This window comes from Suricata suricatta, chromosome 13 (genome assembly GCF_006229205.1).
Source record: "Suricata suricatta isolate VVHF042 chromosome 13, meerkat_22Aug2017_6uvM2_HiC, whole genome shotgun sequence".
Classification (NCBI taxonomy): domain Eukaryota; kingdom Metazoa; phylum Chordata; class Mammalia; order Carnivora; family Herpestidae; genus Suricata; species Suricata suricatta.
This window is the reverse complement of record NC_043712.1, coordinates 8,141,760-8,165,755: the sequence shown is the minus strand read 5'-3', so window position 1 is coordinate 8,165,755 and position 23,996 is coordinate 8,141,760. Positions and strand designations below refer to the sequence as shown.

The window sequence follows — 23,996 nt, the reverse complement described above, 5'->3', positions numbered from 1 at the left end:
AAATACAGGTCTCTTATGGGGATGGGTTGTAAATGAATGAAAACAATAATGCAGTCCACCACACTATCTCTGGCAATGCTTTTGGATAGAGAGAGAGGGAGACACAGAATCCAAAGACAGGCTCCAAGCTCTGAGCTGTCAGCACAGAGCCCGCCCCGGGGCTCTAACTCATGAACTGTGAGATCATGACCCGAGCCAAAGTCAGATGCTTAACCAACTGAGCCACCCAGGTGCCCCAAGAATCTCTTTTAATTAGAAGATAGGGCTTTTATTTTTTTTAAAGATATTTATTGTGATTATTGATACGACTGAGTTTTTCCACTTATTTGTGTGCTTTGTATTTTTTCCATGTTTTACGTTCTTTCATTTCTGCCGCTTTTCACCTTCCTCCCTTTCTTGCTTGCCTTCTTTTTAAAAATTTCTTTTTCCGGGGTGCATGGGTGGCTCAGTCGATGAAGCATCCGACTTTGGCTCAGGTCATGATCTCACAGTTTATGAGTTCGAGCTCTGACTCAGGCTCTCTGCTCGCAGCACAGAGCCCACTTCAGATCCTCTGTCCCCCTCTGTCTCTGCCCCTCCCTCTCTCTCTCTCTCCTTTCTCTCTAAAAATAGATAAACATTTAAAAAACTAATAAAAATTTTTCTTCTTCTGGTTTGGTCTATACCTCTATTTTTAATCTCTCAATGTTAAGCCCCCGATCTTAATGTTCATATGTAATTAAAAGTCTAATGTTAATCAATATTTTTATGGACAGTGCACAGACTTTGGATTAATTGAGCCAATGACTACAACGCTTCACTTTCCCTATCTGCAAACCCTTTGCAATGATCCTTCATACCTCCCTCCTGCTGTAACATTGAACTCACTGATGTGACTTGCTTTGGCCAATTAGATGTCAAAAGAGTCTTGAAAATGTGTTTGTATATTTCCACCGCTCTCTTTTGTGTCCCTGCCATTGCCGTGAGAACTCATCCCGTCAGCCTGGGTGGTGAGTGAGACACACAGAGCAGAGTCAAGGCCCCCAGCCAAGACCATTCTAGATCAGCTGATCCCAGACATGTAAAAGCAAGTCGAACCAAGCTCAGCAGTGCTTCCTAATCCACCCCCAGCGGACACCAGATGTGTGAGCATTAAACAAATATAGTCGTATCCCTCCCAGGTTTTGTGGCTGTCAGTTATGCAACAGACAATTAAGGCATGCTTCAGAACACTCATACTTTGTGTACAACCACTCCATTATTTCTGTTTTGCCTTCTTGAATCCCACAAATTATAAATTGTACTCGTTTCTTGCCCTGATAGTTGTTCATGTTTACTCATGTTTGCCATTTTCTTTGCTCATCAATCTTTATTGTTCCTTAGATCACCCTCTAGGGATCATTTTATTCCTTCCTGAAATATATCTTCTAGAAGTTCCTTCAGTTAAGTTCCGTCGGTAGAAACTCTTAGTTTTTGTTGATCTAAATAGTGCTGTGTTTTCATCCTTGAGAGACTAAGTATACAATTCTAGGTAGACAATTATTTTCTCTCCTCACATTAGGGTGATTATTTCATTAGTGATATTATTGCATGCTCTTATTATCATGACCACTCCTGCTGCTGTCATTGAACAATCAGGAGTAGGCATCCCTGTCATTACAAGGTCGATTATAGGACTTTCCTCTCTACTTCTAAAATCATCTCGAAATCAATTTGACAATAAAATATTAAAAAATAAATAAAAATAAAATCATCTCTTGTGCTGGGGTGTTCTCCAGTTTCACCAGAATGGATCTCAGTTTTCTATCTCCTTACCCTGCTTGAGGATGCATTGCATTTCCTGAGGATTCTTATCTCTCATCAATTCTGGAAAATTCTTAATCATTACTTGACAATTGCCTTGCTCCCATTCACTTTATGATGGACTTTCTCACTCTTTTCCATTCCTTTATTGCTCTGGGATGACTTTTGGGCTGTTGTCTTCAAATCTCTCTTTTAGTTCACAAATTTCTCTTCATCTGTGTCTAATCTGGTCTTAACCCTTCCAGTGAGGGTTACATTTCAAACAGGTTTGCCTTTGGGGCACATGGCTGGCTCAGTCAGTAGAGTATGTGAGTTTGAGCCCCATGTTGGGTATAGAGATAACTTAAAAAGAAATAAAATCTTAAAACAAACAAAACCTCCCTCAAAACAAGATCTGCCTCTGCACTTGTCTTCTCTCATTTCCTTATGGGTTTTGATAATGAGTTCATATTCATGTGGAAGCTTACCTGGGTTGAGACCTGGGTTGACAGTGAGTTCTTCTAGAGAAGCCACTGTGTTTGTTTCAGCCAAGTACCATAGGTTCTATCAACACAGGTCCATTTTAAATTGAAGTGTTCAGGGGTGCCTGGGTGGCTCAGTCTGTTAAGGCTCTGAATTCGGCTCAGGTCAAATCTCACGTTCGTGGGTTCGAGCCCCGCATCAGGCTCTGTGCTGACAGCTAGCTCAGAGCCTGGAGCCTGCTTTGGATTCTGTGTCTCCTTCTCTCTCTGCCCCTCCCCCTCTCATGCTCTGTCCCTCTCTGTATCAAAATAAATAAAAACATTAAAAAATAAATTTAAAAAAATAAATTGAAGTGTTCAGCTTGTGGGCTTTTGGACCATGGAAACACTGGCCATGTGATGGCCATTTGGGTGAAATGCATTACCTCTCCATCCAGAGCCAAGGCAGAGAGAAACGAGTTTCTTTGTTGCCTATCTCTGCAGGGCAGATTTTATTTCCTTTAGTTTATCCTTTTCCTAAAGATATATTCCTTCTTGGGTCCCAACCCGATGTTCCATTTGGCTCTCATCTTGCCTGGACCCGTAGATGCCCCTACAGCTGGAAGCAGCATCATTGTTTACCTACCTCCAGAGATGATTTTCAAAATATTCATCAGTATTGCACACATGCTAGCCAATCAGAACAGATGCAGACTATGTCTGTGCATAACTTCTAATAATTTTTTAAGTTCATTTATTTGAGAGAGAGGGAGAGCACACAGGAGCAGGGGAGGGTCAGAGGTAGAGGGAAAGAGACAGAGAATCCCAAGCAAGCTCCACACTGTCAGGACAGAGGTCAACGAGGGACTCAATCCCATCAACCATGAGACCACGACTGGAGTGGAAATCAAGAGCCAGACGCTTAATGGACTGAGCCATCCAGGCGCCCCATCTGTAGAAAACTTCTGGACATCAACCCTAACTTCCTAGGCTTGTGTTGCTGATTTCTCCCTAGCCTCACATGATTTTCCTTTTTCACAAGCTTATCTATGTTTTGAAAAGGGCGCTTTTCAATACTTCTCTTAGCTTTTTAATATAAATTGTAGCTGTTATATTTGAAGTCTACGATATTGCTAAAAATAAAGTCTAAGTAAGAAATGCATTAGGCTCATTCAACAGAACATCCAGAGTTGAGCTATGACTGTAGCTTAATGTCATGAGACCTAGGCTCTTTCCATCTTTTCACTTTGCCAGACTTAGCATTTGCTTTTTACATCATAGGCACGTGATTGGGATTGAACTTCCAACCTTCAGATCTGCTAAGAGGCAGAAAGAAAATAAAAGTGGCAAAGCACTTCAGTGGCGTACTCAACTAGAAGTCCTAGTGGATTTCGTTAAAAAAAAAAAAAAAAGTATTATGTGCCAAGAGCCGGTAACATGATTATGGCTAGTCTAACCACTGGCTAATAAGGAGAATGAGATTACCATGGATAGTTTGGACTAATTATGAGTCATTCCTTCTAGCAGGGGTGAAGATCTACCTCTCAGAGATCAAAGGACCTCCTCTATACCTGAACAAAATGAGACTTTTTCTTGAGCGGGGGCAGCTCAGAGCCTGCCACATAGAGGGAACTGTTTGTTCCTTTCGTTGTAAATTTACTGAGCATCCACGACGTGCCAAAGGCATTGTGGAGGCAAAACAGATTTGACACGATCTCTTCTAGGCAGCATGAGAGAGAGAAAGTTTGAAAAGGGTTTCGGACTTGGAATCGGGTTCCTAATTCCTAATACCTGCCTCACTCGTAGTCGCGAAAGCCGATTAACCTGCTCGCGGTGCCACTGCGCAGTCGCCGGCTACAAGGGCGCCCTCTCCCGACGCCCCGCCCCGAAAGTCAGTCCCGCATGCGCACACCGCTTTCTCTCCGACGCACCCTCGGAAGCACTGGCGGTCTTGGGGGCGGAACCGGGAAGCGTTTCCGGGGGCGGGAGGCACAGACTGAGGCGGTCGCGGCGGCGGCGGCTTGAACGGGCCTGAAGCCGGTGGCGGAAAGTGTCCCGCGGGCGGGTTATGTGAGTGCGGAGCTCCTAGCAGGTACGTCGGGGCTGGGACAGCAGGTGACGAAGGGGAGGGAGGGAGGCCAGAGAGGTTTACGGGCTTCTCCGCAGGTCCCGGCGCGCGCGCCCCCGGCCCGGCAGGCCCGTTCCGCCGACCTGGATGCTTAAGCCGCGCTCCGGCGGTTGGAGTCTCGGAGCCCCGGGCCGACTCCAGCCAGTCCGGCGCGCCAACCGCGACACCAAGGCCACCGAGACAGCGTCTCGCCCAAGGTCACCCCGCGGTGGCGGACCTTGGCGGGCCGGAGCGCTTAGAGATCCCGCCCCGGCTCGTCCGCTGGCCTTTCGGGGGCGCCGTGTGGGTGCGGCGTGGCGGCCTCGGGTTCGAGCCAAGGCCAGGAGAGAGGTTGTGCCCAGACTTTGTGGGTGTCTGTCTCTGTTTACTTCTCCGTAGCGTTTCACCTCTGTTGCAGTCTCTGTCACCTGTTGTCACCTGCCCCTTCTGCATCTCAACTCGGCCCCTGTCAACTTTGTATTTCTTTCTAGCTTGTCTCGAGCCCGTCTCTCTCTGGACCGTGTCTTTATTTCTGTCGCCACCTTGCTAATGTGTTTCTTGACCCGGGGTTTCCCTCGCAGCCCTTGCTCTCACTCATGGCCTGCCTGTCAGCCCTGCCGTTGGACCGTCTGTGTTGCTTGCTGCCAGTTTTGTGTCTTTCTGTCTTGTTTGTGCCTCTGCTCACTGTAGGTTTGTCTCTGGGCGGGGCAGGGCAGGCTTGCCCGGACCTCTGAGCCATGCAAGGTGACTCATGACCCTGTGAAACTTCTTGCACGGGTGACATTCTCAGCGACCAGACTGCAGTCTGGCCTCGACTCTGACAGGTGTCGCCCAACCTGAGCGTCTGGGTGTAGGAGCTCCTCTCGGCAGGCAGACCGGAGACCATCTCGGGGCCAAAGTAGCTTGATAAATCCTTGCCTTTTCCCACCCATGGTGGTTTAGGCCTGCACAACTCCCTAATTCCCTTCCCTCTGTCCACGTACCCCAGGATGGCCTCCACAGCTCTCAGGAGCCACCTCTTTGAATTACAGCCGTTTAACTGGGCCTGTCTAGAGGCTAAGGAAGGGTCCGTCTGAGATCCTGGGGCCCTGGGCTCATGGAACAGTAGCAGGATTTCTGGGAGAGCTGTCTGCTTAGCTCAGAAATTGTGTCCGTTTGTACAGTTAGGTGGTAAGAAACCTAATAAGTTGATACTCATTCTTCCGCTTTTCTGAGGTACTCCCAGGAAAAATAAGCCAGACACAAAAGAGCAAATACTGTAGGACTCCACTTACACTTTGTCCAAAACGGGCAAATTCCTAGAGGCGGACAGAAGGTAGAATACAGTTTACCAGGAGCTGGTAGAGGAGGGAATGCAGTTATTGTTTAACGGATACAGAGTTCTAGTTTGGGATGGTGACAAAGTTCTGGAAATGGAGAGTGGTGATGGCTGCACAAAACTGTGAATGGGTTTAATCCTATTAATTGAAAACTTTAAAATAGTAAATTTTACATTAAGTACAGGGGCAGGTGGGAGGAGGGGGAACCCTGCTCGTTGGAGAAACTTGGTCCTAACCAGCTCTTTGGAAATGTGATTTTAGAAATTTATTTTGGGGGCGCCTGAGTAGCTCAGTCGGTTAAGCGTTCGACTTCGGCTCAGAGCATGTTCTCACTGTTCGTGGGTTCGAGCCCCATGTCAGGCTCTGTGCTGACAGCTCAGCGCCTGGAGCCTGTCTTCGGATTCTGTGTGTCCCTCTCTCTGACCCTCCCCTGCTCGCTCTGTCTCTTGTCTCTCAAAAATAAATTTAAAAAAATTTTTTTAATTTATTTTGTAGCTCTTAGGAACATTTAGTTGAACATTTAGTTGTTTGTTGATGCCTGCTTGTGTCCCAGCTAATGTCCCTTAGAAAAGGAGTTCGGTTAAAATAATTCAGTTAAAATCTTCCCTCCAGTTTTCTCCTTGAGGCAGATTCCCACTCTAGCTCCCCTCCCTCCGTAATCCTTGGATTCTGCTGCGGAAGTGGGGAATTTGAGGAAGATTTTACTTTTCACATGAAGAGAACTGTTAGGGTTGGAAAAACAGCCCTGTTGTTATGATAATACAAAATTAATGTGTCACTTCCTGTGTCTTTTCTGATGGGGGAGGCCTTGGTGTTATGTTCTCTTATTTAAGCTATTAGTTTGCCTGCTGTGGTAGTTTATCAGGCTTTCTTGTGAGAAAGCTGAATTACTACTATATGGAGTCCTAGGATACCGTGGATGGTTCTGTGTTCCACCAGAGGGGGAGAAAACACTGCCATTAAGCAAGTGCATGTGCTTTTGTGATCATTTAGGCTTATAAATTCTTCTTGAAAACATTTTTAGACTTATTTAGACGTTTTTAATTGAGACCATTCCAATGCCTAAATAAAAAAAAATAAGCAAAATGATGAAAGTGTTAAACTTTTACCATTCATGTTCTTGAGTACTTTTCAGAGTTGAGTCCCCGCTTTTCCACAGGGCCCTCCTTTGTGCCATCAGAAACCCTGCTGCGGCTCTCGTGGTCTCAGGCGGTGACAAGTATTAAAATTCCCACTTGACCGGGCGCCTGGGTGGCTCAGTTGGTTAAGGCGCCAACTTCGGCCCAGGTCAGATCTCACGTTCGTGGGTTCGAGCCCCGCATCAGGCTCTGTGCTGACGGCTAGCTCAGAGCCTGGAGCCTGTTTCTGGTTCTGTGTCTCCTTCTCTCTCTGCCCCTCCCCCTCTCATGCTCTATCTCTCTCTGTATCAAAAATAAATAAAACATTAAAAAAAAACCAAAACACCTTAAAAAAGAAACATATTTAAAAATTCCCACGTGACCATCACATTCTGATGGCGGAAATTTGGGAATCTGCCTCTTAAAATCAGTTGAATGTGTTCTGTAGTATTTTCATGAACTTTTCCTTTTTACCTTGTTTATATCTATGGTTGGAAAGATTTTTGTCTTATCTGTAACATGTTGAGGAAAAATTTTCCCTTTTTTATTTTGTTTTTGTTTTGTCGGTGTGTAGCTAATCATTATCCTAAAAAGCCAGTGCTGTTTCTGCCTTCTGTTTTCCTTGATGTGAGCTTCTTGCCCCAGTGCTAATGAACAGGAGAGTGCATTTAAAACCTTTTCCTTGGCCATATTGTAATGTAATGGCAGGATGACCGATAAGTAGGGAGTTTGTGGTTAGAACAATACCTTCTCTTTTGAATCTCAGAGAGTTTACCACAATGGGGTATTTGCTGTGGCGTTTTCAAGTAAAACATTCAGCTGTGTCTTAAAATTAAAGGGAGACGAGTCAAACTTCATAAAGTAGGTAGCTTATTTTTAAAAAATCCTAAAATAGATTTTAACTAAGGTTTTTGGCTAACGTGTTCCAATTAGGAGAAGCTATAGGGGTGCTGATTGGCAGTGGTCTGGAGACGGAAAACACTTTTCCAAAGGATATTTTAATTTTGTAAAATTACATAGACCTTGATCCCTGTTGGTTTTCTATTTTTAACCAAAGTACCATGGTAATGTAAGACGTTATTAAAACTGGGTGAGGGGTGGAGGGGCGTACAGAACTGTCGGCATTTTTGGTAGCTTTCCTGTAAATCTAAAATTATTTCAAAATTAAGTCCATTTTAAATACAAGGCAGAAGCTAAGAAGGAACAGAATAGAAGTTAATATAACCCAAAATACCACTTGGTTTTCTTTCTGCTGCTCACACACTCGTGGTATTTATTAGCAAGGTACATATACATGGTGAATGTCACCAGCGTCTCTTTTATATGATCAATATGATTTTTTCTTTCAGAAGCCCGTGTGATCCTCATTTGAAGCAAAGCTGAGAAATGGGTTCCTCTTCCTCATTCATCCACGCTGCTTTCTGAAGGCCATGGCATAAGGGGCTTTTTGCCAGGAATACAGCTTTGTATTAGGTAAGCTATAAGCTTACTAAAAATACGGGTTTTTAAAATTATTTACTAAAATGTTTTATTTTGCAGCAAAAGTAAAGATGTATTTAATCGTTCTAGACCGCAGGTTCCGATGCTTCTCTTCTGAGCAGGAGCTGTTGCACATGTTAATGCCAGTCACTGCTCCACATTGTCCTGTTACAGCATCTCACTTCAGAGAAATTTCTCTGCTCAGGGACTTTATTTACCTTAGAACAATATTAGATTTAAATTAGACTTTTTTTTTTTAACGTTTGTTTACTTTCCTTTTAAATGTTTTTATTTTATTTTTGAGGGAGAGAGGGACAGCGTGAGCACAGGAGGGTCAGAGAGAGAGGGAGACACAGAATCCGAAGACAGGCTTCAGGCTCTGAGCTGACAGCACAGAGCCTGACGTGGGGCTCGAATCCATGAACTGTGAGATCATGACCTGAGCTGAAGTCGGACGCTTAACAGACTGAGCCACCCAGGCGTCCCTTTTTACTTTTGAGAAACAGAGAGACAGAGTGTGAGAGGGGATGGTCAGAGAGAGAGGGAGGCGCAGAAGCAGACGCAGAGCTCCAACCCACGAAATTCAAGATCATGACCTGAGCCAAAGTCAAAGTCAAATATTTAACTGACTGAGCAACCCAGGTGCCCCTAAATTGAACTTTAAATTTGAATCCTGACCTACCACTTCTGAGATATATAACCTTGGGCAGGTCTTTTAACCTTCCAGAGTTTAATTTACATGTCTTTTTTTTTTTTTTTTGAGATTTTACTTGTTATTTAATTTTTAAAATTCTTTTATTTTGAGAGAGCAAGCTTGTGCGTGAGTGAGTGGGGGAGGGGCGGGGGGGTGGGCAGAGAATCCCAAACAGGCTCCATGCTGTCAGCAGAGCTGATGCAGGGCTTGCTCCCACGAACTGCAAAATCATGACCTGAGCCAAAATCAAGAGCCAGATGCTTAACCTGACTGAGCCACCCAGACACTCGTAAGATTTAATTTATTTTATTTTATTTTTCATTTTATTTATTTGAGAGAGAGAGAGAGCATGAGAAGGGAAGGGCCCAGAGAGAAAATTGCAAGCAGGCTCCACGCTCAGCCTAGAGCCCAAAGTGGAGCTCGATCCCATGACCCCAGGATCACAGTCTGAGCCTGAATCAAAATCAAGAATCGGATGCTCGGCCAACTGAGCCATCTAGGCACCCCAGGGTTTGATATCTGTTTAAGTAATCTCTACACCCAGTGTGGGGTTCAAACCCACAACACTGAGATCAAGGATCCCATGCTCTTCCAGCTGAGCCAGCCAGGGGCCCCGCGGTTACTCATCTTAAGACGAGTAGGATGGCTTAGGGGTACCGCAGTTGCCCGACCCAAGGGTACAAAGCGCGCTTTGTGAACTGTGAAGCATTTGACTAACGTAAAGAACTTTGGTAGGCATGGGGGTTTAGTATTTTTGTATATTTGTGCCAATCTTTAGATTTACTGTGTTTAAATGTGCTGTCTACAATAAGTATGCAAATTACCTTTATGGTCTGATTAAGAAATCTCTGGAGGGCTTTGAGACCGATGGATCTGCTTCCCCATTGTATTGTTATCTGTGTTTTTAAGATATGTAATTTCGTTTAAATAATGCTTAAAACTTGATATACTGTTCTTTAGCTGTATAAGAAATACATTAAACTCATCAAAATTGAAAAAGATCTTAGAAGTCATCTAGAGTTTGGTGACTCTTCAATATTTGCCCATTGTCTTCTGCTTTTAAAAAAGCCAGAGAGGGGGACCTGTGTGGCTCATTTGGTTAAGTGTCGAGCTTCAGCTCAGGTCATTATCTCACGGTTCGTGGGTTTGAGCCCCACATCAGACTCTGTGCTGACAGTTCAGAGCCTAGGGCCTGCCTCAGGTTCTGTGCCTCCCTCTGCCCCTCCCCCATTAGCACTCTATATCTGTCTGCCTCTCAAAAATGAATAAAAACATTAAAAAAATTTTTTTTAATTTGTCTTTTTTACATTTATTTATTTTTGAAAGACAGAGAGAGGCAGAGCATGAACAGGGGAGGAACAGAGAGAGGGGGAGACACAGAATCTGAAGCAGGCTCCAGGCTCTGAGCTGTCAGCACAGAGCGCAACATGGGGCTTGAACCCAGGAATATGAGATCATGACCTGAGCCAAAATCGGACGCTCAGCTGACTGAGCCACTCAGGAGCCCCTAAAAAAAAATTTTTTTTTTTTAAAGCCCAAGAGCCTCCATGAACTGAGATAGGTGTGTATGTTTTAGAACTGTTACTATTAGTTGTTGTTTTTTTTAACTATGTAAGATGACAAAGTTGCAGTACCTTAATACGTCTGAGGATGGTGAGTAATTTGCTCTGGAATTTAGGCATGTGTCATATATTATAGACACATATATTATTTGTGAAAATAGTATTCACCTTTACTTTCCACACTATCATGGCAGGCTATAATAGGCCAGAGCAGGGGTTTTGAATTTAAATTCCAACTCACCACTTACTAATTAAGCGAGTAGTTTAGCCTCTTTGTTTCCTGTTCTTTTTTTTGATATTTAATTTTGAGAGAGAGAGAAAGAGAGAGAGTGCATGCTCGCGAGAGAGAGCAACAGATAGAGAGGGGAACAGAGGATCTGAAGCAGGCTCTGCACGGACAGCAAAGAGCCTGATGCGGGGCTTGAACTCACAAACTGTGAGATCATGATCTGAGCCAAAGTTGGATGCTCAACCGACTGAGCCACCCAGGTGCCCCTGTTTCCTATTCTGTACAATAGGAATGAAAGCTACCTATCCAGTGGATTGTTATGAAGATTAATGAGATAGAATACATACAGTGCTTTTGCACACTCTGGTACAATGCACACATTTAATAAATAGTAGATGCTGTTATTATTCCCACTAATTACAACATTTTCCTAGTTACCCAGTTTGGAAACTTCCAAGTTGGTATAGGTAACTAGTGTACCTTGCATTACTTTATGTTTAAAAAAAAAACCTTTTTTTTTACATTTATTTATTTTTGAGAGACAGAGAGAGAGAGAGTGTGAGCAGGGGAGGGGCAGAGAGAGAGGGACACAGAATCCGAAGCAGACTCCAGGCTCTGCGCCGTCAGCACAGAGCCCGACACGGGGCTCAAGCCCACAAACTGTGAGATCATGACCTGAACCGAAGTTGGACAGTTAACCGACTGAGCCACCCAGGTGCCCTGGATTACCTTATATTTTAAACAGCTTTACTGAGACGTGATTCGTGTACAATTAGAAGTTTTTTAGTAGGGGCATCTGAGTGGATTAGTCTGTTACGTGTACAACTTTGGCTCAGGTCATGATCTTGCAGTTTGGGGGTTCAAGCCTTGCATTGGGCTTCGTGCTGTCCACACGGAGCCTGCTTCAGATCCTCTGTCTCCCTCTCTTTCTGTCCATTCCCCATTCACTCTCTGCTTCTCTCAAAAATAAATGAACATCAAAACAAAAAGTTTTTTAGTGTATTCCATGGGTTGTATACCCATCACCACAGTCTAATTTTAGGATTTTCACCCTCTCTCCCCCACCTCAAAAACAAACAAAAAAACACAATTAGCAGTGATTCTCCTTTCCTTTTCCTGTGGTGTCTGGCAGCCACTGATTTGCATTTTGTCTATAAATCTTTCCATTGTGAACATTTCTTATAAATGGAATCATACAAGATGTGGCCATTTGATTCTGGGTTTTTTTCACCTTGTATAGTGTTTTAAGGTTTGGCAATATTACCACATCTGTCAGCATGTCATTCTTTTTTATTGCCAAAAGAATGGCATAATACAATAATATATGCATTGTACATAATAAAATGGAGTAATGTTTCACTGTATAGCTCTACCACCTTCTATTTATTCAGTTGTCTGATGAGGACGTTGGGGGCCTTTCCGTTTTTTGGCCATTATGAGTAATACTGTTATGGACATTCATGTATAAGTTTTTGTGGGTATCATGTGTTTTCAGTGCTCTTGGGTATATACCTAGTGGAACTGTTGGGTACATGATAACTTTCTGAGGAGCTGCCAAACATGTTTCTAAGTGGCCACACCATTTTGTATTCCCACCAGCAGTGTGGAAGGATTTTAATCCTTCCGTATCTATGTCAACACTTGTTACTGTCTGGCTTATGTATCATGGCTGTCCTAATGGGTGACATCTCATTGTAGTTTGAATTTGCATTTCCCTAGTAAATAATGATATTGAGCATTTTTTGTGTGCTCATTTATATATCTTCTTTGGAGAAATGTCTATTCAAATCCTTTGCCCATTTTTTGATTGAGTTGTCTTTCTATTATTAAATTCAAGGGTTCTTTATGTATTCTGGATACAGGTCACTTAACAGTTATATATGATTTGCATGTATTTTCTCCCATGTTGGAGGTTACCTTTTCACTCTCTTGACGGTATAATTTGTGCTTTGCACAACCTTTGAATCTTCCTGCCTACCGATTCAGTCAGTTTTATGGATTCCACCTCTCTGGTTTCCTAACTCACTGTTACTTTCATTGCCTCAAACCTGGATTATTTGCTGAAATCTTGTAATTAAGCTTGTACTTTAGACTTACTCCTGCTTTTAAGTGCATCAGCAGATTGTTTTTCCAGAACATGTTTCACAGCATATCACTGAGAAGTTTCCAGTGCTTCCCCAGGGCCCACATTTAAATTGCAGATTCTAGGGGCGCCTGGGTGGCTCAGTCAGGTAAGTCCTCCCCAACTCTTGATTTCGGGTCAGGTCATAATCTCATGGTTTGTGGGATTGAGCCCCTAATCAGGCTCTGCACAGATAATTGGATTGGGATTCTCTCCGTACCCCTTCTCCACTCATGCTCTCTCTCTTAAAATAAATAAACATTTTAAAAATAAATAAACTGTGCTCTTAAGGGGCACCTGGCTGGCTCAGTCAGTAGAGCATGTGACTCTTCATCTTGAGGTCGTAAGTTCAAGTCCCACATTGGGCATAGAGCTTACTTTTGTATAAAAAGAAAAAAAATTGGGTGTCTGAGTGGCTCAGACAGTTGGGTGTCCACCTGTTGATTTGGGCTCAGGTCATGATCATGGGGCTCTAGTGCAGAGCCCACTTGGGATATATTCTTTCTCTCTCTCAGTCAGCATTTTTAAAATCCTGAAACAATACTCTCAAAACTATGCTCTTTGTTTATCCCTTTTTGTTTTCTTTTTTGTTACTGTAGAATGTCTTTGCAGACCCCATGTACTTACAGAATAAAACCAACCAGGCTTTTAATTATTTAGAGGGAAACATTCTGTTTGGGTCTGAAAAGTTTCCCCCTTTGTGGGTGGATTGCTTGAGGGTCTTTTTTTTTTTTTCCAATGTTTTTTAATGTTTGTTTATTTTTGAAAGGGAGAGGGCATGAGCAGGAGAGGGGCAGAGAGAGAAGGAGCACAGACTCCAAAGCAGGCTCCAGGCTGCAGAGCCTGATGTGGGGCTTAAACCCACGAACCACGAGATCAGGACCCAAGTTAAAGTCAGACGCTTCACCAGCTGAGCCATCCAGGTGCCTCTTGGGGGTCTTTTACCATATACCTGAATGCTGTTGGGATCAACTCTTAAATCCTCAGCTGACACCAGGGGTTAACTTGAGTTGAATGGCTGAGGCCAGAGGGAAGGCCTTCTTTTAGGAGAGCTTGGGTCATGTGCACTTTCTTCTGTGTTTGTGAAATAGTGATACCAGGCACCTGCTTTAGTCTCTTTGGCCCAGCTGGCAAATAACGGCCTATGTCTTTGCCTCCTTCCTGGAGCTACTAACTAAACCCCACCCTCTCATGCCAAGTTTTTAAAAACTTTCTGCTGAGGCATTCTGCAACCTTTGGTATTCCAGTGCAGCCACCTGTTAACGTGGCTAATCTGCAGGACCTGTCCCATAGTCCGCCCTGGGATTTGAGCCACGGCCAGACCTTCCACATGAACAGGCATCAGTGTTCTCTCAGGATTGCTGCTGTTATTCCAAGATTGCCTGGGGGGCCAGGTGGAGTGGCAGAGGCCATGTCTCTTTCCAGTCTGGTCCCATCTCCACTCTGTCCTTAATTAGAGCTGATCCAGATGGCTCTGGTCCCTAGTTTCCAGGACCCAGGCCAATGTTTTCATGTTCTTTAGATCAGTTTGGTGAGGACGTGGTAGATGGGAAGAACTGTATTCTGCTCTCGAGTTGTCCTCTTGCCCTGGTGACCCTAAGATTTGTTGTGGAAGGGCATGTGACTGCAGGCTAGCCCAGGTCCTCCCCTCTTCTGAATTTCTCTTGGGTTTATAGTTCTCTCGTGGTACTCTTAACATGCTTTGCCTTGAATAGCAGAGTTGTACGCATGTTTTCATTCGCCACCCCCCCCACCAGATTATGAACTCTGGACAGTGAGATTCCTTGATCAACTTAGAAATCCACCCCCTCCCCCAGTACTCTGCATATAGTGTTTTATGTTGGGTTACTTGTCTATGTGTTCATTTTAGTGAGTTAATTACTTCTGTGAAAGTTTTTAAAAATTGAAACTGCAGCTATACTATCAATATAGATCACAACTGCCTGTGAGTTTGTAAATACGGCTTATCTAGCAGGAAAACATGAAGGAGAGGGCCAGGCTTTGCATGTTAATAAAATCAGGGACTAGATGGAAGTGCCACACCTACCCAAAGTTAAGGGCAGAGATCAGAACCTCTTTTTTTCATTTTGTTTTCGTTTTTAAATAGTCTGTACACCCAACATGGGGCTTGAATTCCCAACCTGAGACCAGGAGTCACGTGTTCCACCAACTGAGCTAGCCAGGACCCCCCAGAGGTCAGATACTTTTGAATGATAAGGACCATTACTACCTTCACGTAACTGAAAATAAAGTTACATGACATTTTCCTTTTTTTTAATGTGTGGTAAAAAAAATATATATCACTAAATTTACTATTTTAACCATTTTCAAGTGTACAGCTCAGTGGCATTAATTACCCTTGCAGTGCTAGGCCCATGGCACCACTTTCTAATCCCTCAATTTGTTCATCACAAAACAGAAACTCCACATATTAAGTAATAACTCCCATTCCTAATTCCTGAGTCCATGGCAACCTCCAATCTACTTTTGTCTCTGAATTTGCCTATTCTAGATATTTCACAGAAGTGGGATTATACAACATGGGTCTTTTTCTGTCTGGCTTATTTAAGTTAATCTTTTGCATGATTTAACATAAGTTTTCAGGTTTATATTGTAGCATGTATGAGAGCTTCATTACTTTTTTGTTCTGTATTCTGTCTTTTAGATATCATTGATTTGTTATAGTGTTGTTCAGAATCTCTATTTCCTTATAGATCCTAAGTCTGGTTTTTCTATCCATTACTGATATTGAGGACTTGGAGTCATAACCTGTTGTTGTAGATTGGTCGGTTTCTTTCTTCAGTTTTGTCCGTATTTGCTTCATATATTTTGCTCCATATGTATTTTTCTTGTTAGTGAATATATGTTTGTGGTTCTACCTTCTTGATAGATTGAAACATCAATATAGTAATGTCTTTTTTGGTTCTTGTAACCTTTTCGACTTAAAATCTATTTTGTCTGAGGGCACCTTGGTTAAATGGTTGACGTCAGCTCAGGTAGGGTCTCATGGTTCGTGAGTTCGAGCCCTGCATTGGGCTTGCTGTACAAAGCCTGCTTCAGATCCCCTGTCTCTCCCTCTCTCCCTCTAGCTCTCTGCCCCTCCCCCACTCAAGCACGAGCCTGCGCACTCTCAAAACGAATAAACATTTTTTTACAATTTTCTTTTTTTTTCCTCTCCATAATATTTTATTGTCAAATTGTTTTCCATACAACACCCAGTGCTCTTCCCCTCAAGTGCCCTCCACCATCACCACCACCTCTTTTCAGCTTGCAGATGGCCACCTTTGCACTGTATCTTCACACTGTGTGCCCCCCCCCATGCTTCTCTATGTCCAGATTTCATTTCTTACAGGAATGCCAGTCAGATTGGATTAGAGCCCCCCCCAAGAGCTCTATTTTAATGACCTCTTTAAAGGCCTTACATACAAACGCTGTCACATTCTAGGGTATTGGGGTGCTGTTAGGGCTTCAGCTGTTACTCCTCTCAGCTCCAGAATTTCTATTTGGCTCCTTTTTATAATTTCAATCTCTTCATTGACATTGTTCTCCTGATTTCCTTTAGTTTTTGCCCATAGTGGGGTTGTGTGTGTGTGTGTGTGTGTGTGTGTGTGTGTGTGTATTTTAAGCAATTTGAGCATATGTAAGATAATTGATTTAACTACTTTAAGTAGTATGACTACTAATTCTAATGTCTAGAATCCCCCAAATATAGTTTCTAATATTCTTTTCCTTGTGAATACATCTATTTTCCTTGTTCGTTTTATGCTTTGTAATTTTTGGTTGAGAGCTAGAAGATTTTAAGTGTTCTAATACGATAACTCTTAAAATTAGATCCTTCCCATCCTATGGGGTTTCTTTTGTTACTTGTTGAGGGCTGCAGTAGTCTGTTTGCGTGACAGTTTTTCCAAACTATTTTTGCCAAGTCTGTATCCCTCGTTGCATGTGGTCACTGTAGATTCTGTTGTTTTATCTATGTGGTCAGCCTGTGACCTGATAGACTTACTTAAATACTTTGACCCAGGTTCAGGGATGGGAGGGACGGAGGAAGGGGGAGTATGTGTGTCTTTTGAAACCTTATGATCAAAAAGAAAAAACCGATTATGGTCAGTGCTGCTGGGGAAGCCCCTGCTGCCTGAGAGGGGCCAGAACAAAGCCACACGGATGTACTGGTCAGAGTGCACTGGTCAGAGTGCAGATGCCCCGGTTTTTGGACGACGTGCCCCCTGTTGTCCTCCCTGGCGCCAGCCAGCACTTTAGGCACGGGTGAGGGCAGGGAATGGGACTGTAGCTGGTGTGTGCGGGCAGCACTGTTAGGTTCAGCAGCCTGTCCCCTCAGCAGGCATTGCCTTGGTTGCTACAAGGGTCCAGTCAGATTCCAGAGTTCTGAAATAGTTGATGCTGATCATTCAACAGCTTGCTGGTTGTTTTGATGGTGGGACTAATCCCGAGAGCTTCCTGCTCTACCATTTTCTCTCTTACCACTTACATCATTTATTTTTGTAGAATTGTTTTTAAAAGTGTTGTTTTCAGTCATTTAACATTCCACAGCAGTTATTTGAAATCTTGAGAAAAAGATTAATATTCAGTAATAGTGTTGGAAAAGTAGGGTAGATATTTTGGAGGGAAAGGGGCTGGTTTCCAACCTTACTTCTTAACGTTAAAACAAACTCTTTGTGTATTAAACATTTAAATGCCCCCCCCCCTTTTTTTTAAATGATACCAGGGAGGGGCACCTGGCTGGGTGGCTCAGTCAAGTATCCAATTCTTGATTTCAGCTCAGGTCATAATCTCATGGTTTGTGAGTTCAAGCCCCACATCAAGCCTGCTTGGGATTCTCTCTCTCTCTGTCTCTCTCTCTCTGTCTCTGTCTCTCTCTCTCTGTCTCTTCTGTCTGCCCCTCTCCTGCTCTCACTCCCTCAAAATAAGTAAACTTTAAAAAAATGGTACCAGCGGGAAAAAGCTAAATAATTCTTTATATTTTTAAACATAATCTTGGAGTTGTGAATGCCTTTCTGTGTCTAACACAAAACCCTGGAGCCGTAAAAGCAAAAATTGAGTAATTTATATAAATTTCAAAGTTAATTTCCTGCATTTATAAAAAACTACAAATCAATAAGATGAATTGCCCAATTTATTTGAACAAAGAATATAACTGATAATTTATAGGAAAAACACATGACCAGTAAACATGAATACAGAATATCATTCTCATTCATAATTAAAGAAATGTTGATCTAAACAATAATGAATCATGGATTATTAGGAGGTTTGTAAACTTTTTTTTTCTTGTTTGATAATGTCCAGAATTGTTAAGGGTATGGAGTGTTGTTTACTGTTGGTAGGAGTGTGACTTGGTGCAAACTTTTTGGAAATTAGCTTTGTAATATACATCGGAATGTCAAGTGCACAGTCCTTTGACCCAGCAATTCCACTGACAGAATTTACCCTATAGGTGTTTCCAAAGATACGCCAAGATAGTTATGCACAGTATAATTACATTGTGTATCTATAATAGCATTGCTCGTAATTTCAAAGGCCCAGACAATTGAAATTCTGTAAGAAGAGAGCTGCTTAAATTATGGTGAGTCCATCTAGCAGGAGCTGTATAGTCATTCAACAGGATTGAGTTCACTCTTTTTGTGCTAATGAGAGAGTGAAGGAGCACGAGCTGCCCGTGTGCAGAGGGCGGGACAGAGGATCCTAGGCAGACTCTGCGCTGACAGCAGCGAGCCAGGTGTGGGGCTCGAACTCATGAACCGCAGGATCATGACCTGAGTCGAAGTTGGACGCTCAACTGACTGGACCACCCAGGACTTTTAAATTATTATGAAATCTCTTAGGGAGTATAACCATAAATTAATGCTTCTTTCTAAAAACACCACCTTACCTCTTAAAATTATTAATGACTAATCTGGTATTTTGTCATCTTCCTAGAAGAGGCAGAATGATGTTATAGGAGAAATAGGTTAGGCTTTAAGGTGATGAATACCTAGAATCACAGCCCAACTTAATAAAAATCCACTCTTATTTTAACCTTGGGAAAGTTGCGTGAAATAGCTGAACCTAAGAACATCGATCTCTGTATTTGCAGCGTTGTCGTAAGTGGAAAGAAAGGCGCACAGTCCCTGCTGTGTACTAAGGAGTCGAGAAACGTTAGTTTCTGTTGTTGATCTTTCTCCCTGTCTCTCAAAGATGACTTTCAGTCTTTGGGGTGTTTTATTTTTTATTTATTTATTTATTTATTTATTTATTTATTTTTTGCTTATCTTTGAGAGAAGACAAGTAGGGGAGGGGCAAAGAGGGGGGACAGAGGATCCGAAGTGGGCTCTGCCCTGACAGCAGTGAGCTCGATGTGGGACTTGAACTCACAAACTGCGAAATCGTGACCTTAGCCAAAGTCAGAGCCCATCCGACTGAGCCACCCAGGCGCCCCTGGGTTTTTGTTTTTGTTTTTGTTTTAATCTTGTACTTAGAAAACCTGGCATTTAGCAATGTTTGGATAGAGTAGTAGAGCCGGGTGACGGATCGTGCCAATAAGTCTCTTGTGTTTACTGGTTTATTTTGATTTAGTATGGAATTATGGGGCATGAGCAGATCTCTAACAGAGTTTATCTTGTGGATTGCTGCTGTTAGAAATTTTCTCTAATGCTTGACTACCCCACAAAATAGATTTACAGTACCAACACAGGCAATCCTGTATTCTTTGTTATAACTTTATCTTCGGATTGAATTCATCCAGTAACGGGGACAATATCTAGTATGCTCTTTGGTCTGTAAACAATTTGGAAACGATCAGATAGAACGAATACCTTGCCTTATTTACCACTTCATTCTGCTTCACATCAAGCTCCTAAAGGGCTAAAATTCTGCCGGCAACTAGAGAAACGCTCGTTGTGCGGGACTTCGGTGAGTGCGCCCCGTGGTGCTGGCGGGCCACAGGCAAGGTCGTTCTGGCCACTTCAGCCCCCTCTACCCTCACTCTCCCACTGGATTTTAGGCTAATGGTCTCCTTTCAGTTCCTTACAGTGGCTGAGTTCATTCTAGTCTTAGAAACTTGACGGAAGTTTTTCCTCCTTCCAACATTTCCACCCTCACTTCCTCACCCCAGCTTGGCAAATGTGGATTGAATCTGAGGTCTCTTAAAAGTTCTACTGCTTGGACAGGTATCATATTTGTTTTGATTAGAATGATGTGCTTTGTTTTATTAAGGAGGTTTGTACAGCTCACAAAGCACAGCTTTGTGAATTCTATTCTCATTCACAGACACAGGCAAAATCAAGAGTTAACACCAGCAAGAGTAGCGGGCGGTTCCTGTTTGCGGCGGACGCACCCCTGCAAGCTTTGCTCTGAGGGGGTGAGTGCTCCGCCCGCCAGTGCCCACAAGCAGGGGGACTTAATGGAACTATGGAACTTGTCTTGGTTCTCTTAGCATTAAAAAAGTTTCTCTTTGAGCTGGAATTAGCACTCATTGTTCTTTCTCTTGTAGCACTGAACAAGATTTGTGATGAAATGGAGCCTGGAACAAACTCTTTTCGAGTAGAATTTCCTGATTTTTCCAGCACCATTCTGCAGAAACTGAACCAGCAGCGCCAGCAAGGACAGTTATGTGATGTCTCCATTGTTGTCCAAGGCCACATTTTCCGGGCACACAAAGCCGTTCTTGCTGCCAGTTCCCCCTACTTTTGTGACCAGGTGCTCCTGAAAAACAGCAGGAGGATCGTTTTACCTGACGTGATGAACCCAAGAGTGTTTGAGAACATTCTCCTGTCTAGTTATACGGGACGTCTAGTCATGCCTGCTCCAGAAATAGTTAGTTACCTAACAGCAGCGAGCTTCCTCCAGATGTGGCATGTGGTAGACAAATGTACTGAGGTTTTAGAGGGAAACCCTACAGTCCTTTGTCAGAAGCTAAATCATGGCAGTGACCACCAGTCTCCTAGCAGCAGTAATTATAACGGCCTGGTAGAGAGCTTTGAGCTGGGCTCTGGCGGCCATACTGATTTCCCCAAGGCTCAAGAACTGAGGGACGGTGAGAATGAAGAGGAGAGCACCAAAGATGAGCTGTCGTCCCAACTCACCGAGCACGAGTACCTTCCCAGCAACTCGTCCACGGAGCACGACCGGCTGAGCACGGAGATGGCGAGCCAGGACGGCGAGGAGGGAGCCAGCGACAGCGCCGAGTTCCACTACACCCGGCCCATGTACAGCAAGCCCAGCATCATGGCTCACAAGCGCTGGGTCCACGTGAAGCCCGAGCGCTTTGACCAGGCCTGTGAGGGCCTGGGTGTGCACGCGCCCTACGATGAGCACCAGGTCACCGAGTCCGTCAACACCATGCAGACGGAGCACGCGGTCCAGCCTTCGGGCGTGGAGGAAGACTTCCACATTGGGGAGAAGAAAGTAGAAGCAGAGTTTGACGAGCAGGCTGACGAAAGCAATTATGATGAGCAGGTGGATTTCTACGGCTCCTCCATGGAAGAGTTCTCTGGAGAGAGGTCAGACGGAAATCTCATCGGGCACAGACAGGAGGCTGCCCTAGCGTCAGGCTACAGTGAGAATATTGAAATGGTAACAGGAATTAAAGAAGAAGCTTCCCATTTAGGATTCTCAGCCACCGACAAGCTGTATCCTTGTCAGTGTGGGAAAAGTTTCACTCACAAGAGTCAGAGAGATCGGCACATGAGCATGCACCTCGGTCTTCGGCCTTATGGCTGTGGGGTCTGTGGTAAGAAATTCAAAATGAAGCATCATCTCGTGGGACACATGAAAATTCATACGGGCATAAAGCCGTATGAGTGTAATATCTGTGCAAAGAGATTTATGTGGAGGGACAGTTTCCATAGGCATGTGACTTCTTGTACCAAGTCCTACGAAGCTGCAAAGGCTGAGCAGAATACGACTGAGGCTAACTAAAAATAGGATCTGGCCCTTGAGTGGCAGGCACAAAAATAAACGATGGTAATTATGCAAATCTGGGCACAGATGATGCGTGCTACTTGCTATTATGAGAGAAGCTTAAAAAAAAAGGAAGATATTTCTGAAAGACCAGCTCTAAGTAGGCCAATTTAAAAATCTTAATTCCTCAAATTTGTATGTTCCTGTCCAGGCCTGGAGTGGGTGATGGGGATGAGTTAACCCACTTCCCAGCTGGCACGGTAAACCTTCAGGCCCGTGTGATGGAGGGCAGGTGGACTTGGTCGTAGAGACCCCTGCACTTGGAACTGGACCCCACCCTGCCAGTTCTGTGTCCGGTGGCAGCAAGTTCTGATAGCTCATCACGAGGTCACCTTGGCATTTTGTTTAGCTCTCACTATAGATACTTAGATAATGTAGATTTGTTTTGGTAGCCGCTTCACTGAACGAAAGGCTACTTCTGTGAAAGCTAACGAATAATGTGATTCCTAGGATGCAAAATTGATTAACAGAGCTCTCTTGTCTGGTGTTCTTCTTTCTAAAGAGTAGTTTAACAAAAAACTATGGAGATGCTAAGAGGGTGACATTCTAAGTATGAAACAAATAACTTACGGTACAAGATGCCACGGTCACGATGTGTTTCAGACTCTTGATAAGGCAAAAAAGCTTTGTGTTTTAGTGCTGACATTTAGTTTGGACAATTGTATCTAATTGTAATTCTCTAGGGTGCCAGAGATAGGTATTTCTACTTGATTTGCTGTCCCAAATCCTGTGTAATTACAGCATCCACACAGTGGGATCTGCTCCGTGGCTAGTAGGCGTCTAGCCTGCTTTGACTCTGACCGTGGTACTGTACTGGCTGCTCCAGCTATTGCTCTCTGAGGTTACGATGCTTCCTGAAGCATTCAGTCAGTGACCACAGTTAGTGGGAGGGGGCCAGAAGTCAGGGGTTCACAGAGTGCTACAGTGACACTCCCCAACTGTCAGCGAGAGTTGCTGAGTAGCAGAATGTTGAGTGGCAGGAGAAATGACTGCCCAAGAAAAGAGGAGTCTTGAAAATACACTGGTGGGGGAGGCAGCCCCAGAGGGGTCCACGGAGCTAATGCTGCCAGTTCTTTAGGAGCGCTGGGATGGGTTTTAAAAGGGGGAAAGAGGGAGTCCTAATTTTAGAAAGTAGTCTACAGATTCGTGCTCCCGGATTCTAGATAAAGCTGCATAAATTTACAAGTCCGCATAGCTGTACACACCAAAACCATCAAGAAAAGCAGCTATTCTTGAGACCTTTCTGCAGCTCAGTCAGATGTTGTAGGTTAAAAAGGAAGCACATATTCAGGATGCTGCGAAGCTGGGTGATACACCTGCAGTTCTCACCAGGTAGGACAGGTGCTACTATTATGTCAACTTTTCCATAAGTTACTGGTCTTTTACTTCCAAGTGGAAACTTTTTTTCCTTAAAATAAAAATAACTTTTCCTGGATTTGAGGTGAATTTTTTTTTTTCCCCAAAAGTTTGGCTTTGCTCTAATGTGATAGACATTGCTGGCAATGGCCTGGAGTCCTCAAGCTCCAAGCATGAAGGCATTTACTTGTTGAACAGTGTCTGGAAAGGGGGGAGAAAGTACTTACTTACCAGTTAAGTCTTGTAATCAACAATACAAAACAGGGATCTATTCATTAACACTGTATCATTCTCGATATATAAAAGCACTTTGTATTTAAAACTTTATTATAAATATATATATATTGATTTTTTTAACCTAGAAAATAGATATTACCTCTTGGTTGTTTGCCACATTAATATTCTCTTGGTGTTGAAGCTTCACCAGTTAATGGTCCTCTCTCTGCATACATGACGGGTGTGTGTAGAGAAGGCCGTACAATCTAAGTTCAACTGCTCCTTCTCATTTTTTTCATGTTAGAAGCCAGTGGGTTTTTAGGTATGATCCTGGGCGTTGTGTGTGAGGAGAAAGTGTTTTATTATTCCTACTAATTCCAGTACTGAGGCATTGAGGCCATTCAGTTCTGCCAAAAGCCCATCACCCTCTCCCATGGTATTAGTCAGTCATTTTCTGCCTGTTTGGAAGGTTTGATGTGCTGTCTCCCATTAAAGATTGTATTCAAATGAGCATTGGGACATTTTGGAAGAAGAGTCTGAGAGTTAAAATAAAAATGTTCTAGAAAACTCATGGTTCTTCAGTTATGCTGACATTAGCACAGCACCTTTGGTGTGAG

At 43.5% G+C, this 23,996-nt stretch overlaps 1 protein-coding gene across 3 annotated transcripts; it reads left to right on the top strand.

Annotated features, from left to right (window-relative positions):
- Positions 1 to 4,212: 4,212 nt before the first annotated feature.
- ZBTB43 (zinc finger and BTB domain containing 43) lies at positions 4,213 to 23,948 on the top strand. Of its 3 annotated transcripts, XM_029920561.1 has the most exons (5): positions 4,213 to 4,314; positions 8,116 to 8,239; positions 19,869 to 20,015; positions 20,116 to 20,206; positions 20,339 to 23,948. In XM_029920561.1, exon 5 carries the CDS (start codon positions 20,362 to 20,364, stop codon positions 21,763 to 21,765), a length of 1,404 nt encoding a protein of 467 aa, XP_029776421.1. In that variant the 5' UTR covers positions 4,213 to 4,314; positions 8,116 to 8,239; positions 19,869 to 20,015; positions 20,116 to 20,206; positions 20,339 to 20,361; the 3' UTR covers positions 21,766 to 23,948. The 3 variants fall into 3 exon arrangements, with proteins under 3 accessions (XP_029776421.1, XP_029776419.1, XP_029776420.1); XM_029920559.1 differs by lacking the exon at positions 19,869 to 20,015; XM_029920560.1 differs by lacking the exons at positions 19,869 to 20,015; positions 20,116 to 20,206.
- The last annotated feature ends 48 nt before the right edge of the window (positions 23,949 to 23,996 follow it).